Raw genomic sequence first — 13,407 nt, forward strand, 5'->3', positions numbered from 1 at the left:
TTCTCAGGGATCTCTCCCAGCAGCTGTCCTTCATCTGTCAGAGATGCAGCTCTGGGGTGCACTGCTGATGGCCACCCCTGACCCAGCTCCAGTAACAAAGGTGGGGATGTCACAGCTCCAGTCCCCTGTACCATATGCCAGCACAAAGACCTGAGCAATTCTGGCTGCCTGTTACAGCTCATAAATGTTGGGGGTTTCTCAAAAATGTAAAGTATTGAGAGTGCTAATTTTGTTAATTGTCCATTTCAGTGGAAATGGGAGTGTTCTGAGGATCTTCACACTGAAGCCACCCATTGGAACTTTTACAATGTACTTTGAAGGAATAATGGAATTGATGAAGAGTCATTGCCATTGATATTTATTTTCCCATTCCATTATATAAAAACCTTTTTTTTCCTCCAGTAGCCAAGATCACTTTTTCTGACAGTACAGCCAAATCTACTGCTAAAGCTTGATCCTGCTTTTGCTTTAGGGGCTCTTTTAAATTTTTACAGGATTCTCTCAGTATCTGTTTTCTTAGCAAATCACTGTTGTGATGCTGTCTTTTTAAGACCACAAAACTCTCCATGTCCTTGACTTGACCCAGACATCCGTATCCAGTAAGAAAAGGATTTTAATTTTATGCCAGCAATAAAAATTCATCACTGGAAAACTTATCATTTAAGACCCCATATTAACCAGGCTCATTATTTCCCAGCACCAGCATTCTGCAGGTGTTCTGAAAGATGGCACAGACACAAACCATTACTCCTCTCCTGAAACATGAGCTGTCTGTCAGTCTCTGCCCCCCTGCTGCAGGAGTCACAGGTCATTGGGGTTCTGTAGCTGTGCAGATACTCTAGTCACCCCTCACTTCTTGATTTGGTCCATTTGCTGCTGCTGCTGCTGCTGCAGACACATTTCTAATGGGAAAAATAAAGGTAGCCTGAGGACAGATGTGATCAATAACTGAAAATTCCTGTAGATTTGTACAGAGAGATACGAAATCCAAAATTGTAGACCAGGGTTGCTGCTGCTCAGATCTGACTTCAGGAAATTAAGACCTCCTTTTTTTTTTCTGCAGCTGAAACTTTTATCATCTGGTAAAACTCACAAAATCACTAATCATAAAATCTTCAGTACTTTTCCAGGTACTTGGATTCAAGAGATGTTTCCAAATTCTCACAAACAGTTGTTTGTACAATTAAAACAGTTTTCTTAAAAGAATTGGCTTGCAACTACTTATTTATAAGCTAGATACACAAATGGCAACTTCTTACACACAGTGTACAGATGCCCTAAAGTACCAGCACTGAACAAACAAAACTGACTCAAATAAATGAAGACTTGTACTTTTAATACACACAGCTCATTCCTGAGGGCTTGATCAAATAAACTACAGTGACTGAGATAAGGGACAGAACACAACTGAAATGAGGAGATTGTAATGCTCAGGCTTTCAGTATGATTTAAAATATAGAGGTATTCAGAGACTGTAAAACCACTGGTTTGGCCCCTTTTTGGGATAGTCAGACGCATTTTCAAATTTCTGTGTCAACTGTTTCCTGGGTCTGATGGAAACGATAGCAGGCTAAGCTACCTTGAAATTCATGGCACAGGGGTTGCCAAGGTCTTCAGGCTAACAAAACATCAACTTACCAGAACCCTCATATGTCAGGAATGAAATGTTTGACTTAAAACAGGATGTAGTGTAGCTCTGTAGGCTTCCCAAGGCCTGAGAGAACTCAGATGGCAGGCACCTGCCCACCTCTTGCTAACTGTGCTGTGATTTTCCTAAAACACACAATTAATGGTAAAAAAAAGATGAAAATACTTAAAATGTTAGTCTCTCCAGCCATAATACAGGTAGATGGTAAATGCAGTTGCTAAGTTGTTCTACCTGTTTGAAAAGTCAGGACACCCAGGCAGTCAGGTCCCCAGTGCTGGTAAAAGGGAAACATCAGACTCATTTTAAAGGGATAAAAGAACAGGGCCCTGGGAACTCTTGACCAATCAGCCTCACCTCTGTGCCCTGAAAGATCCTCCTGGAAGCCATCTCAAGGCATATGGATGGGAGAGAAGTGATTAAAGACAGCTGGTATGGCTTCACCAAGGATAAATCACACCTGCTTACTTGGAGACCTTCTATGACAGAATGACTGCACTGATGGATAAGGAAAATCCATCTGATGCCATGCACCTTGACTTCTGGCCCTCGACACGGTCCCACACAACATTTAGTTTCTAAACTGGAAAGAGATGGGTTTGATGGATGCACTGCCTGATGGACAAGGAATTGGCTGGATGGCCACATCCAGAGGATCAGTCAATGGCTCAGTGTCCAGAAGGACATCAGTAACAAGTGGCGTCCCTCAGGGCCCTGCACCGAGGCTGACACTGTTCACCCTTCATTAAGGGCACAGACTGAGCGCCCTCTCAGCACCAAGCTGAATGATGGATGCCATCCAGAGTGACCCTGGGACAGGCCTGGGGAGCAGGCCCACGAGCACCTCATGAAGTTCAACACAGCCAAGTGTGGGGTGCTACACCTGAGTCAGGGCACCCCCTGCTACTGATGCACACTGGGGGAAGAATGGAATGGGAGCCCTGAGAAGGACTTGGGGAATTAGATGATCTTTAAGGTCTCTTCCAAACCATCCAACAAATCTGTGGTTTTATGGTGGTGGATGAAGATTGGACACGAGCCAGCCATGTGCTCTCACAGCCCAGAAAGCCAGCCATATCCTGGGCTGCATCAGGTGAGTGACCAGCAGGCCAAGGAGTGGCCTTTCCCTCTGCTTCATTCTCCTGAGACCCCACAAAGAGTACTGTGTTCAACTCTGGGGCCACCCACACAAAGACATGGACCTGTTAGAGCAGGTCCAGAGGAGGGGAACAAAAATGGTCAAAGGGGCTGGAATACCCCTTCTATAAAGACAGGCTGAGAGAGTTGGGGCTGTTAAACCTGGAGAAGAGAAGGCTCTGAGGAGACCATAGAGCCTTCCAGTGCCTAAAGGGACCTACAAGAAAGCTGGAGATGGACTTTTTACCAGGGCATTGCTTTTCAAGTAAAAAAGGGTAATTTTAGATTGGATACATGGCAGAAATTCATTACTCTGAGGGTGGTGAGACACTGGAACAGGTTGCCCATAGAAGCTGTGAATGTCCCATCCCTGAAAGTGTTGAAGGTCCAGTTGGACAGGGCTTTGAGCAACTTCATATGTGGAAGACATCCCTTCCCATGGCAGAGGATCAAAACTTTAAACCTTGAGATCTTGAAAGGCCACCTCCTGCACAAACAATTCTGCAATTCCACAATTGTATGTTCCTGCTGGCTAACCTCTCTCTGGCCAGGAAGACCCAGGACTGGGATTTCCAAAACTACAGCCATCACTAGAGGAGTGTGGGAGAAGAACATCATCCTTTCATCAACTCACCTTCTCACATGAAAACTGTCATCAGACCTATGGAGATTATTCTTCCTCTCCCCTGACCATTCCTGGTGGGTAAACTATCTGGCAAAGGAGTAACACAGAAATTAATCTATCATTTTTATGGAGAACTGCAGTGATGTTAATGTACCTTGTGTTCCAATCAGTACTGCCAGTATGAGCATCTGAGGCTGGACAGCTGCTCAAATTCCCAGAGGAACAACAAAGATGTCACTTCAGAGGGTGATAATGTCCATAACACAACAGGGCACTATGTTGTTTCTAGGTGTTATAAGGATCAAGATACTGGACCTTAAAATGTTCCCATCATCTTCCCTCACATGGTGATTTTAGCAGCTAAATAAATGACTGCATAATACCCTATGAAAACCAGAATGTCAGGCTTCCAAATGGTGTGAAGCACTCACTTCTAAATAAAGCTATTCCTGAGACAACAGCCACTAAAACCACATCCCAACCAAAGTGAATTGAATGGTTTTAAGTGAAAAGGGTGACTTTCAAAGCTTGTAGCCATCCACAGTGCTTGCTCTTTTCCTGCTGCTGTTACTGCTCTCTTCAGTAGTAGCTTCTTCTGGGAAACTATTCCCAGAAAGGAGTGATACCAGTGGCACAGGATGAAGGTCTGCAGCTGCCCTCTCACTGAGACTGTGCCCTTTTTGCTTCCTTGGAACAAAAAAGCCACTCACTAGAGTGGCAGAAGTGTCTAGTGGTGCTGGAAGCAGAGCACTAGGAAGGCCAGAGCACTGCTTTTAAAACAGTGGAGCAGGTACTCCAGCTTGAAACTCTACAGGCTCACAGTTGAGCTGCAAGGAAATGCAACAGCATCAAAACAAAACACAGTTGGGGGGCAGGGGGGAAACAAATCATGCTCTCATCACAATAAAAGCTACTTTGACCCACTTTCAGAACAATACATCAATCTCACCTGCAACTCTCATCACACAACGAACAGAACTAAATATATTGAACAAACCAGCTCATAATTGTCTCTTTCCCCATTCAGCCCTTATCAAGGTAACATCTCATCAGTCATTTTCTTACAGTGTCTGAAAGGATGTGGATTTTCTTTCCTGATTTAGGGCCTGATCAGCTGGAGGCAGTCTGCAGTTGTAAGAACAAGGCCTCCTCCCAGCACAGGGGTGATACAGAAAAGGCTTGAAGAATGGAGACAATTTTGATCCAAACAGAGAACTGAGGAGGCAGAGAGAGCAAGAGGTGCACAGGCCTCTCTCTGCACATGGGACAGGGCAAGAGGCACAAAGGCAGCCTCACTTGTAGTTCAGGGCTGCAGGGAGGGCTGCAGAGGCAGTAGGGACGTGGCTGCCATCCAGAGCAGAATGGAGGGCACTGGAAAACAGGGTGCCAAAGAGAGCCCTAGCCTCATTTTCCTGGCAGACTCCCAGAGCCTCTGAGAGCAAGTGCTGTCCATGGGAGTCTGTCTCTTACAAAAGCCTCAGCTCCCCTGGATGAAACAAAAAGTTGAAACAGTCCATGGCTGATGGCTGCAAAGGTTCACAGAGGCATGTCTTGCTTGTTGCTCTGCATCTTCTCTGCTGCAGTCACCTCATGATATCCAGCCCATCAACATGACAAGTCCACAACAACTTCAAACCACAAGGGACATCCTTGTTGGGAAATCATTCTGAGAGGAAAGAGAGAAGATTAAATGTCAACAGGGAATCTCTCATTGGAACAGACAAAGGGACAGACAAAACTTTGACAGAGACACAACTAAACAGCAACAGCTTTGCCCACTCACAATCCAGTCCTCTCTCCCACAGCCAAGTTACTCTAATGATAAGGTCTCTCTCGTGGTGCAGATTTCCCCAGCTGGGTTAGATGGGGAAGATCCCCTTCCCCAGCAACCATGAACTTATCAGTCCTCAGCAGCTTGGGCTGTGGCAGGATGTTCTGCACTTGCTGGTATCCTGTGTGAGGAATGCCTTTGGCATGAATGGCCCCCACGGGACCCCATGGGCCCATGCACCCACAGGAGTCTGTGATCTCACCCCTTTCAGAAAGATGTCCTTACATCATCCCCTGCTACCAGCCCTGTCCCAGTCCAGAAGAACAAGAGCCTTTCAACCCTTCCTTAACAAGGATCAAGGCCAAAGCAAAGCCCTGTAATTTCTGTAAGGCCTGGGTAACTTCCCTACCACAATCCTCCTGAACTCTAGATAAACTCCCTCTGCCTTGGATTACCAGGCCACAGATACCAAAGACATCCCTTACCTCCCCAGTTCCAGGCACATCTGGCTTTCCCCTCCATCATGGACTTCTGTGTAGGAGCTATTACCCTTTCTGGCTTCTTATCCCCTCATTTCCTTCCCCCCTTCCCACAGGGAGTGACACCCAGATGTCGCAGACATCTTTTATGAAAAATCCTTGCCTTAGGATTTTTCCTCCTGAGAAGCTGAGAGGCCTCAGGAACAAAATGTAAACATTGATTATCTGCTGCTGTGGAATGCAACAGGTGGAACTTTGATTGGCCCATGTTGGTTGTTTCTAATTAATGGACAATCACAGCCCAGCTGGCTTGGACAGAGAGTCTGAGACAGAGCCTTTGATTATCATTCCTTCTTATTCTGTTCTTAGCTAGCCTTCTGATGAAATCCTTTCTTCTATTCTTTTAGTATAGTTTTAATGTAATATATATCATAAAATAATAAATCAAGCCTTCTGAAACATGAAGTCAGATCCTCATCTCTTCCCTCAGCCTGAGACCCCTGTGAACACAGTTACACTCAGACTCCAGGCGTCACCCTCCTGTAAAACCCCCTTGCCCACCAACTCTGGTTAGTAACCCCTGCCTGGTGGCTCTCCGCTCAGCCTATTTGGACCAGGACCACCAGACATGGCCTCACTGTTTTCTTGGGGTCCTTTTTCCTCTTCTTGTCAGAGGCATTGAGGTAGGCCTGTTCCCTAGCCCTGTAGGAAGGGCCTCGGCTCAGCTCCCTCTCGCTGTAGGGAGGCAGGCTGTCCTCCTCCTCCTCGTCCTGCTCGGGGGACGACGACTGCGGCGGTGGCGGCTGCGACTTCTCGGCTTTGTAGGTGGAGGGCGGCGACCAGGCATAGTAGGTGCTGCCTCCCCTCTGGCTGGGCTGCGAGCTCAGCTTCGAGGGGGTGGCACAGTGGTCACCGCTCTCGTCGTAGCTCCGGGATTTCCTCTCCAGGACGCTGCTGAGGTAGGAGTGATCGTATTTCTGGCTCCCTCCGGGCGTGCGGCTCACCAGCCTGGGAAGGTGCTTCTCCTCGTGGGCGCGTCTGCGGGGCGGGCTGTAGGACCAGCCCCGCTCCGAGTCCGTCAGCGGCTCCCGGCTGGCCCTGCAGCGCTTGCTGTAGTATTCCTCCATGGAGCTGTCCTGGCGGGGCAGGGCCCCGCCGCGCCCGCCGTGCGACTCGGAGCGCTCGAAGCGCCGCAGCTCCTGGCTGTCCGCCCGCCGCGGCCGCTGCTGCCCGTAGGACTCGGCAAAGGCCGCCAGCTCGTCCATGGACACGGCCGGCACTCCCACCGAGAAGCTCTTACGGGACAGCATCTCTGACTTGGATCTCTGCTGGCTGGGAGAGGAAGGAGAGGTAGAGTTAGATCCAGCTGCACTCATCCCCTCGGCTGCCTGCACAGACAATGGAGGGAAACACGCCCTCCTCGGGGCATGAATCATCTGAGCTGTTTTCATCGTCTTCCATAGGAAGAGAATCTATCACATCCTTGAAACCCTGGGTTCTCTCTGCTGAGTGTAAAGGTAGCTGATAGTGCAAATAAGCTCAGGTTCTTCGTGTCTAATGTTACCTGAGGTTATCCCCAGGGTGCACCTGCCTTGTCCTCCAATATGCAGGGCTGGATCTGCTTCTCCTTCATGCTAGAGCTTGTAGGTGTATATCCTGCTGGAAAAACCCAAGAGCCCAGCCATAGAAGCTCACAGCAGGGCAGTTTTGAAGCAGGTTTAAAGACAGTGAGCTGGTACAATAGCCCAGTACTGAAGGAAGGAAATCCCTACCATTGCTTTTGGAATACTGGGCTGCTGGAGGGAAGGTTGGGCTATCTCTCTTTAGGCACCTGAGTGCAAGTCCTTCAGGCCTGGAGCACCGGTCTAGCTGCACCAAAGCACGAGACTGTGACTCCTATATAATAAAGCACAAGCACAAAGCTCAAGAGAGAGATTTGCACTTTCCCACTATGGGAAGGGTGGCTTGGTTCCCTATTATCTCACTTTGACATACCACTAGGACTGGAGCTTGTACCTAGCTTTACCCAGCTAGGGAAGCTTCAGCAGGTTCATTGCTCCTTAACAGATGTGGCTTTGCAATACTCAGAAGGGGCAGAAATAAGAATAAATATCTACTTCAGGAAGAAAAAAGTATTATGACTCTTAAATATCAACAGAAATATATTATTTTTACAGATCTGCTTGCCAGAGCACAACTGCAGCTCTTGTTACATGTTAGAGTTACAATCAGCTTCATTCTGACCTCATCTAATATCCCGTCCAGATTCTCTCTGGCCCCTCTCTCCCACTAAGCAGAGCAAAGGCAGCAGGAAACAGGGGAGAGCTACCAGTCCATCTGTCCCTTCTGCTTTCTTTAGCCCTTTGCCAGACAGAGCTCCCCCTGCAGTGGAGCCCCTCACCTGTGCCAGTAGCTGTCCCGCTCATCCCTGTAGTCAGACACAGCCTGGGAGCGGGAGGTGCTGCCCACCATTCCCGCCCAGTACTCGGCGTCGCCGTCCGCGTCCCCCGCGGGGGGCAGAGGCTTCCTCCGTGCCTGCCGGTAGGGCTGGCGGAAGTTCAGGTCCTCCTCGTGCAGGGAGCTCAGCTCAGACACGGTGTTGTTATCTGCAGGGGAGGGTGCAGGGAAGAAATGAGATGGGCATGGCCTGATGGCAGCCAGGCGGGGATTCTGAGGGTATCACAAACAGCGGGAGATGCCTGTGTTCCACATTACTGACTTCAGCCTTCGGGAAGAGCTTTCCACCTGTCAGCCCCCTGCCCTTGCAGGGTGGTCACCGAGCTTGGTGGGACACCATTACAGCACAGAAGTTGTGCCCCCTCCCCTTTTCCTGGTGTGAGACAGGCTGGCTCTGGATTTGGCCTGACTTGCCCAGCTAAAACAAAAGCAACCCCCTCAAAAAGAGAAGATTAAGGAAAAAGTAAAAGTCTGTCTGAATCACTGTCAGTCTCTACCCCATCAAGCACACTGACATCTGTAGGCCTGACATACCAATCTGCAGAGGTCTTTTTATAGTAAATCTTGTGGGTGGAGAAGACAGTGTGCTCAGCAATGACTGTTTTAGAAGTATATATAATTTGTTCGTTATGCCTAATCTGAACAGAGCTTTGATGTAGTGTCATTCCTTAAAGCCCTTCAATGATTTTCAGGATCCCACACGTCTGTTTTAAGTGAGCCTCTAGCAGTGCCTAACATGGGTTATCTCTGTGTGCTGCCCACAGGAACTGAGCCCCCAGCCTGCCACTGTCCTCTGCACACAGCAGCCACAGGACAAGGAGCAGCACTGCAAGCCCTCCCCACATACCCTATTCCATTCTGCACCTCTGCCTCCTAATGTGGAAAGATCCTCCCTTGGGTTTGTATTCTGACACACATTAAGTGCAGCCTCAGCCTTTATTTAAGGAAATAAAGCTTTCAAGAGGCTATGGGAAGACAGTGAGGAGTTCCTCAGAGAAGCTCAGTTCTGAGTTCGCACCATGCCCCTATTCACCACCCTGCTGCTTCTGCAGGGCAACAGCCACTCCAAACAATCTTCCTGCTTCCTTCAAGCCACACTCTGGTCACTGAGCCCACAAAAGACACTTTCAATAAAATCATTCCTCTCCTATTTTGCCATGCTGGGAATTTACAGACACCACACTCTTAAGAAATTGTGAAAACAATATCCCAGCTATTATCACACCACAGGCTGTAGAAGGTATGAATAGGGACTTGCTAGGGGATAGGGACTTTTCAGATGCTGATGATCCCAAAGTTTAGTTATATGAGTGGACAATTTTCATGAGCTTTTCAGTATCCTTCATTTTGCTGTAAGAATGATTAGGTAAGCACCAGACTTTTAAAATCAGAACATACCTGTAGACCCCTACAACCTAGACTTTATCTGTCCCAATTAGCTTATCCTGGATGTCATATCCTAGGAGCTGACCCTGAGACAAACCAAGTGAACTTGCTTAGGTCAGTGGGAAAAAAAAAATCAAACCATGCTTGTTTCTCACATCGTTCTCGCATCCTCCTAGCTGGGTCAAACTGAGCCAATTCTTTCTCCACATAGTACAGCACCTTCATGGAGTCCCTGTCCTTGTCAGCCTGGATCCTGTACCCTTTGCGCACTGCTAGGGAGAGAAAAGGAAAACATTAGAGGAAAACCCATGTAAGAACAAGGAGCCTTTCCCACAACACTGCTAATTCTATAGCTGAGCTCACGTCTGCAGGCAGGTAGGCTGCGTCAAAACACACTGAGTCAGTCGCTGCTTCACAAGAAATTCGTCTACAGTGTGGGATGTGAAGTTGTAAGAACTTGCATCATTCTCAAAGTTTGCAGGAACAGCAAAAACGGTTTGGAAATGCCCAATTTGTACAGCCCAGTGCATCCAGTGATGGACACTGAGCATGGTGGGACATCCTCACAGCACCTCACCCTCCTTCCTGTGAGACAGGCTCGCTCTGGAGTCGGTCTGCTTCTCCCAGCTAAAACAAAAGCAACCCCTCATTGCCACAGAATGATTCCAACTTCCAACTCCTACAGATGATGGCAGAGAGAAAAGCAGCACTCATTTCTCCTTCCTCAGCACTACTGAAAGGATTTGTCATGGTATGGGAGAAGCAGTCCCAGAAGATCAGGCTTCCTCTAAGCTCTGAGTCTGCAGGAGAAGCAGGTGGCTGAGCATTTGGGAGCTGTCACTGTGCAAGACCACTCCACCCTCCCACCCCCATGAATTCTCCTCACACAGGTTGAAGAGCATGTGGCAGAAGCTCCAGGGAATATAGAAGGAAACACAAAGTCCCACAAGGCACACCACACTGCTTTGAGATTTATACTGACTCCAGGGATGAGGCCAGCCAGGTCACTGGTAGCTGTGAAACTGTCTGCTCTGGGATTTTTTACAAGCTTTACTTTACAGAAAAGGTATATATCTTAGACATACATTAAATCTTTGACTTCTGGGAAGTCTGGACAGTTTTTTGACTTGTCCATGTACCTGTGTGTAAAAAAGAAGGCCCTATACACCTGGAGCCAAAGCAGATTTAACTCTGGCAGGTTAGCTCCATGCACACTTTACCTACTAACAATAGCTACAAACAGCCTGACTACCTTAAGGCAGGTCTGTGATCAGCAAGCAGAGAACTCCACCTTTCCACTCTTTCTTTGAAGAAAATAAGGGGTTTACAGCAGATTATTTAAGAAAGGTGTCAGCCTGGAGCTATTTCAGGATTGACAGAAATTCAGGTCTAGGTACAAGAGAGGACTACAACCCTCAAATTCAGCCTTATTAGAGAACCATCATAAGGACAATTCACTGAGCACTACAAAATGGAACCTGCCTGCTTTGCATGGGCTTAACATGTTCCCTTGTGGGAATACTGCAGTGTTGCATGAATGCTCCTGCTGGGGAACAATTTAAACACTTGGACAGTGGTTCTGAGCCAACCTGTTCCTTCTGTTTTATCCCTCAGCACCGCAACACATCGAGCTATTACCATATGGGTTCGGTAGTACGTCGCATAGTCTGTGCTGTGTGGGCTGAGCAAGGACTTGGCAGAGGTATTCTTAGGCACCTCCTGCCCTAAACTGCTGTGCATGTGTCTCTGTGCACTAGGAAATAACCATGCTGTGCTTCAGGAATGGCTCTGCCTTCAGAAGCAAAGTGCTTTACTGTAGGTTTGGACTGTGTAAGATAAGTGATTACATCTTGAGATATTACCTTGTGTGTCTGCACTTGGGAATGGTACAGGATGTAAAAATATAGTGGAGGTCTATCAGGGTCCTTCTTTTAATGTGCCTCTAGACAGCTCAGCTGACAGCAGTGTGTGCTTTATTATCCCTGTGAGTGAATGAGTGAGTGCACAGTGGCTGGAAATGCAGACAGTGGTTTGCAGAACACAAGGAATCCTGCCTCTGCCTCCCACAGTGGAAGCACAGCAGGTCTCCTCAAGTGAGGCTGCACTGACTGGCCTCACAAGTGACAGCTCTGGCTGCACTGCATGAGCAGCAAGGGCAGTTCTCCACCTCACCATTGTGGCTGGTACCTCACTTCTGTCTGGTACCGTGCCAGGAGAGGCCTCTCTCTATTCTTTCTTCTAATGTGTGGACTAGGAGCTCAGCTAAGCTGCCACCTCATTTATACACAGGCCAGCAAACCACTCTGACCTGCTCATAACCTCTGGGGAACTTGAACAGGCAGCTCCCAGACTCTGTCTCCCAGAGCCACTGCTCACACCAAGGCTGTGCCAAATACTATTTGGGCAACCTCTATAGCTCCTGGAACTCATGGAGAATTAGCCAGGCTTCATGCTAGCCTCATACTAAGCTTGCTACTGCAGCTGTGTATCAAAAGGCAAATGAATTTCTTGGTTAATTCTGCAAGCATCTAGAAATTAATTTTGGATTTAAATCTGCAAAGATGACTGTGAACAGCTCACAAAAAGTATTTTCCACTACAGAGGAAGCAGTTTTGTCTCTATGTTTGTTTATCAAATACTTCTCATAATGATACTAAATGTTCAACTTATTAAATCTCTTCATTATTCCTTCAGCTGGGAACCAAAGATATTATTGTTTCTTCCTCACACTCTTCATCTCTAAATTGCCATAATCCTTTAATAAGGTCTGAATAATTTTAAGCTCATTTTAATTATAAAGAAATAAAGATGCAGAGGTGTTTACCACATGTCCAGAACCACTTGCTGAAGTCAAAGGGAAAGGAACATTCTTCCCATATTTTCTTCTCTTGAACAGTTAATAAATTTCTAATGTTTAATTTGTATTTAACCGGACACTATTTTTATTCTTCTGTGGGTGGAACCAACTCAGCCAAAACTGTAAGCTGTCTCCCTCCCCAGAAAGGGCAGCACTGCTATTTTTTTTTCAGACAAGTATGTTTAGGAAGTAAATGATGTCTCATCCTTATACCCTTTTCATGTTAAAGATCTAGGCCCAAAAGCTTCCCTGTGTGCAGAGTTTAAAGGATCTATGCAAGAGCCTCTAGGTAACCACTGCATTTAAAACAGGGCATAAATCCTAACTTTTATGTTGTCAACACTCTTCTAAATAAGAGAGCTAAATGTTTTGGGAGTTTTTTTTTTCTCCATTCAGCCCTAAGTTTAGAATAGAGTTCCTAGGCTTAATCTGAGCTTTGCTACATGACTTTTATGTAACCCCAGACAAATTTTCTAAATATCCTCAGGCCTGAGTTAGCTCACTAGATCCCCTCACAGGGGTCATTGATAAGCACAGAATCTATCAAGGACAAAATGTAAGCCAGAATTACAGAATCTTCCAGTCTCTGTCCCCCAGCACTTCCAATCCCATTTTTATAATGGAATTGGCAGAAAGGTGGAAGTCCCAAAGATACACAGCTTCAGATCAGACCTACACCAGCTGTGTGGAGGACAGAGGCTTTTTATTCTCCTTCTGAGAAAGGCTTTTATTATAAACTCAACCATTACCTGTTTTGTTTAGCTTGCTGCCTGGCCAACAAGCAAATAAGTAGCTTGGAAAAGCCACACAATGTTTTCTCTTCTACAGCCTGTCATTAGGGGATATTCTGGCATTGTGGAGGACCTTAAAAGAACAGAGTACAGGCTCTAACTCTCCCCTAGCTTCATAGTTCAAGCACCTTGAACAACAGATCCATGATCCAGACTAAGGGTTTGTCCACATTATTGCAAAAAATATCAACAAATTTTTTAAAAAGCTTAAGAATCTCTGTTGTCTTGCCAGAAAGGTTAAAGCTCTGTGATAATGTCT

The 13,407-nt window shown here is 46.9% G+C and overlaps 1 protein-coding gene across 6 annotated transcripts in view; it reads right to left on the reverse strand.

Annotated features, from left to right (window-relative positions):
* Window positions 1–342: 342 nt before the first annotated feature.
* The window catches only part of ILDR2 (immunoglobulin like domain containing receptor 2), a 40,747-nt gene continuing 27,682 nt past the window's right edge, over window positions 343–13,407 (reverse strand). For 3 of the 6 annotated variants that reach the window (XM_077174559.1, XM_077174560.1, XM_077174557.1), the window contains 4 exons: window positions 9,656–9,772; window positions 8,059–8,263; window positions 6,296–6,989; window positions 343–5,073 (listed from right to left, as the gene is read on the reverse strand). In XM_077174559.1, the coding sequence (XP_077030674.1) occupies window positions 5,038–5,073; window positions 6,296–6,989; window positions 8,059–8,263; window positions 9,656–9,772 (1,052 nt within the window). In that variant the 3' untranslated portion in view covers window positions 343–5,037. Of the gene's footprint in view, window positions 5,074–5,116; window positions 6,990–8,058; window positions 8,264–9,655; window positions 9,773–13,407 lie in introns of those variants that run through there. The other 3 variants (XM_077174561.1, XM_077174558.1, XM_077174562.1) reach the window with 2 other exon arrangements.

Source organism: Agelaius phoeniceus, chromosome 2 (genome assembly GCF_051311805.1).
Source record: "Agelaius phoeniceus isolate bAgePho1 chromosome 2, bAgePho1.hap1, whole genome shotgun sequence".
NCBI classification, from domain to species: Eukaryota; Metazoa; Chordata; class Aves; order Passeriformes; family Icteridae; genus Agelaius; species Agelaius phoeniceus.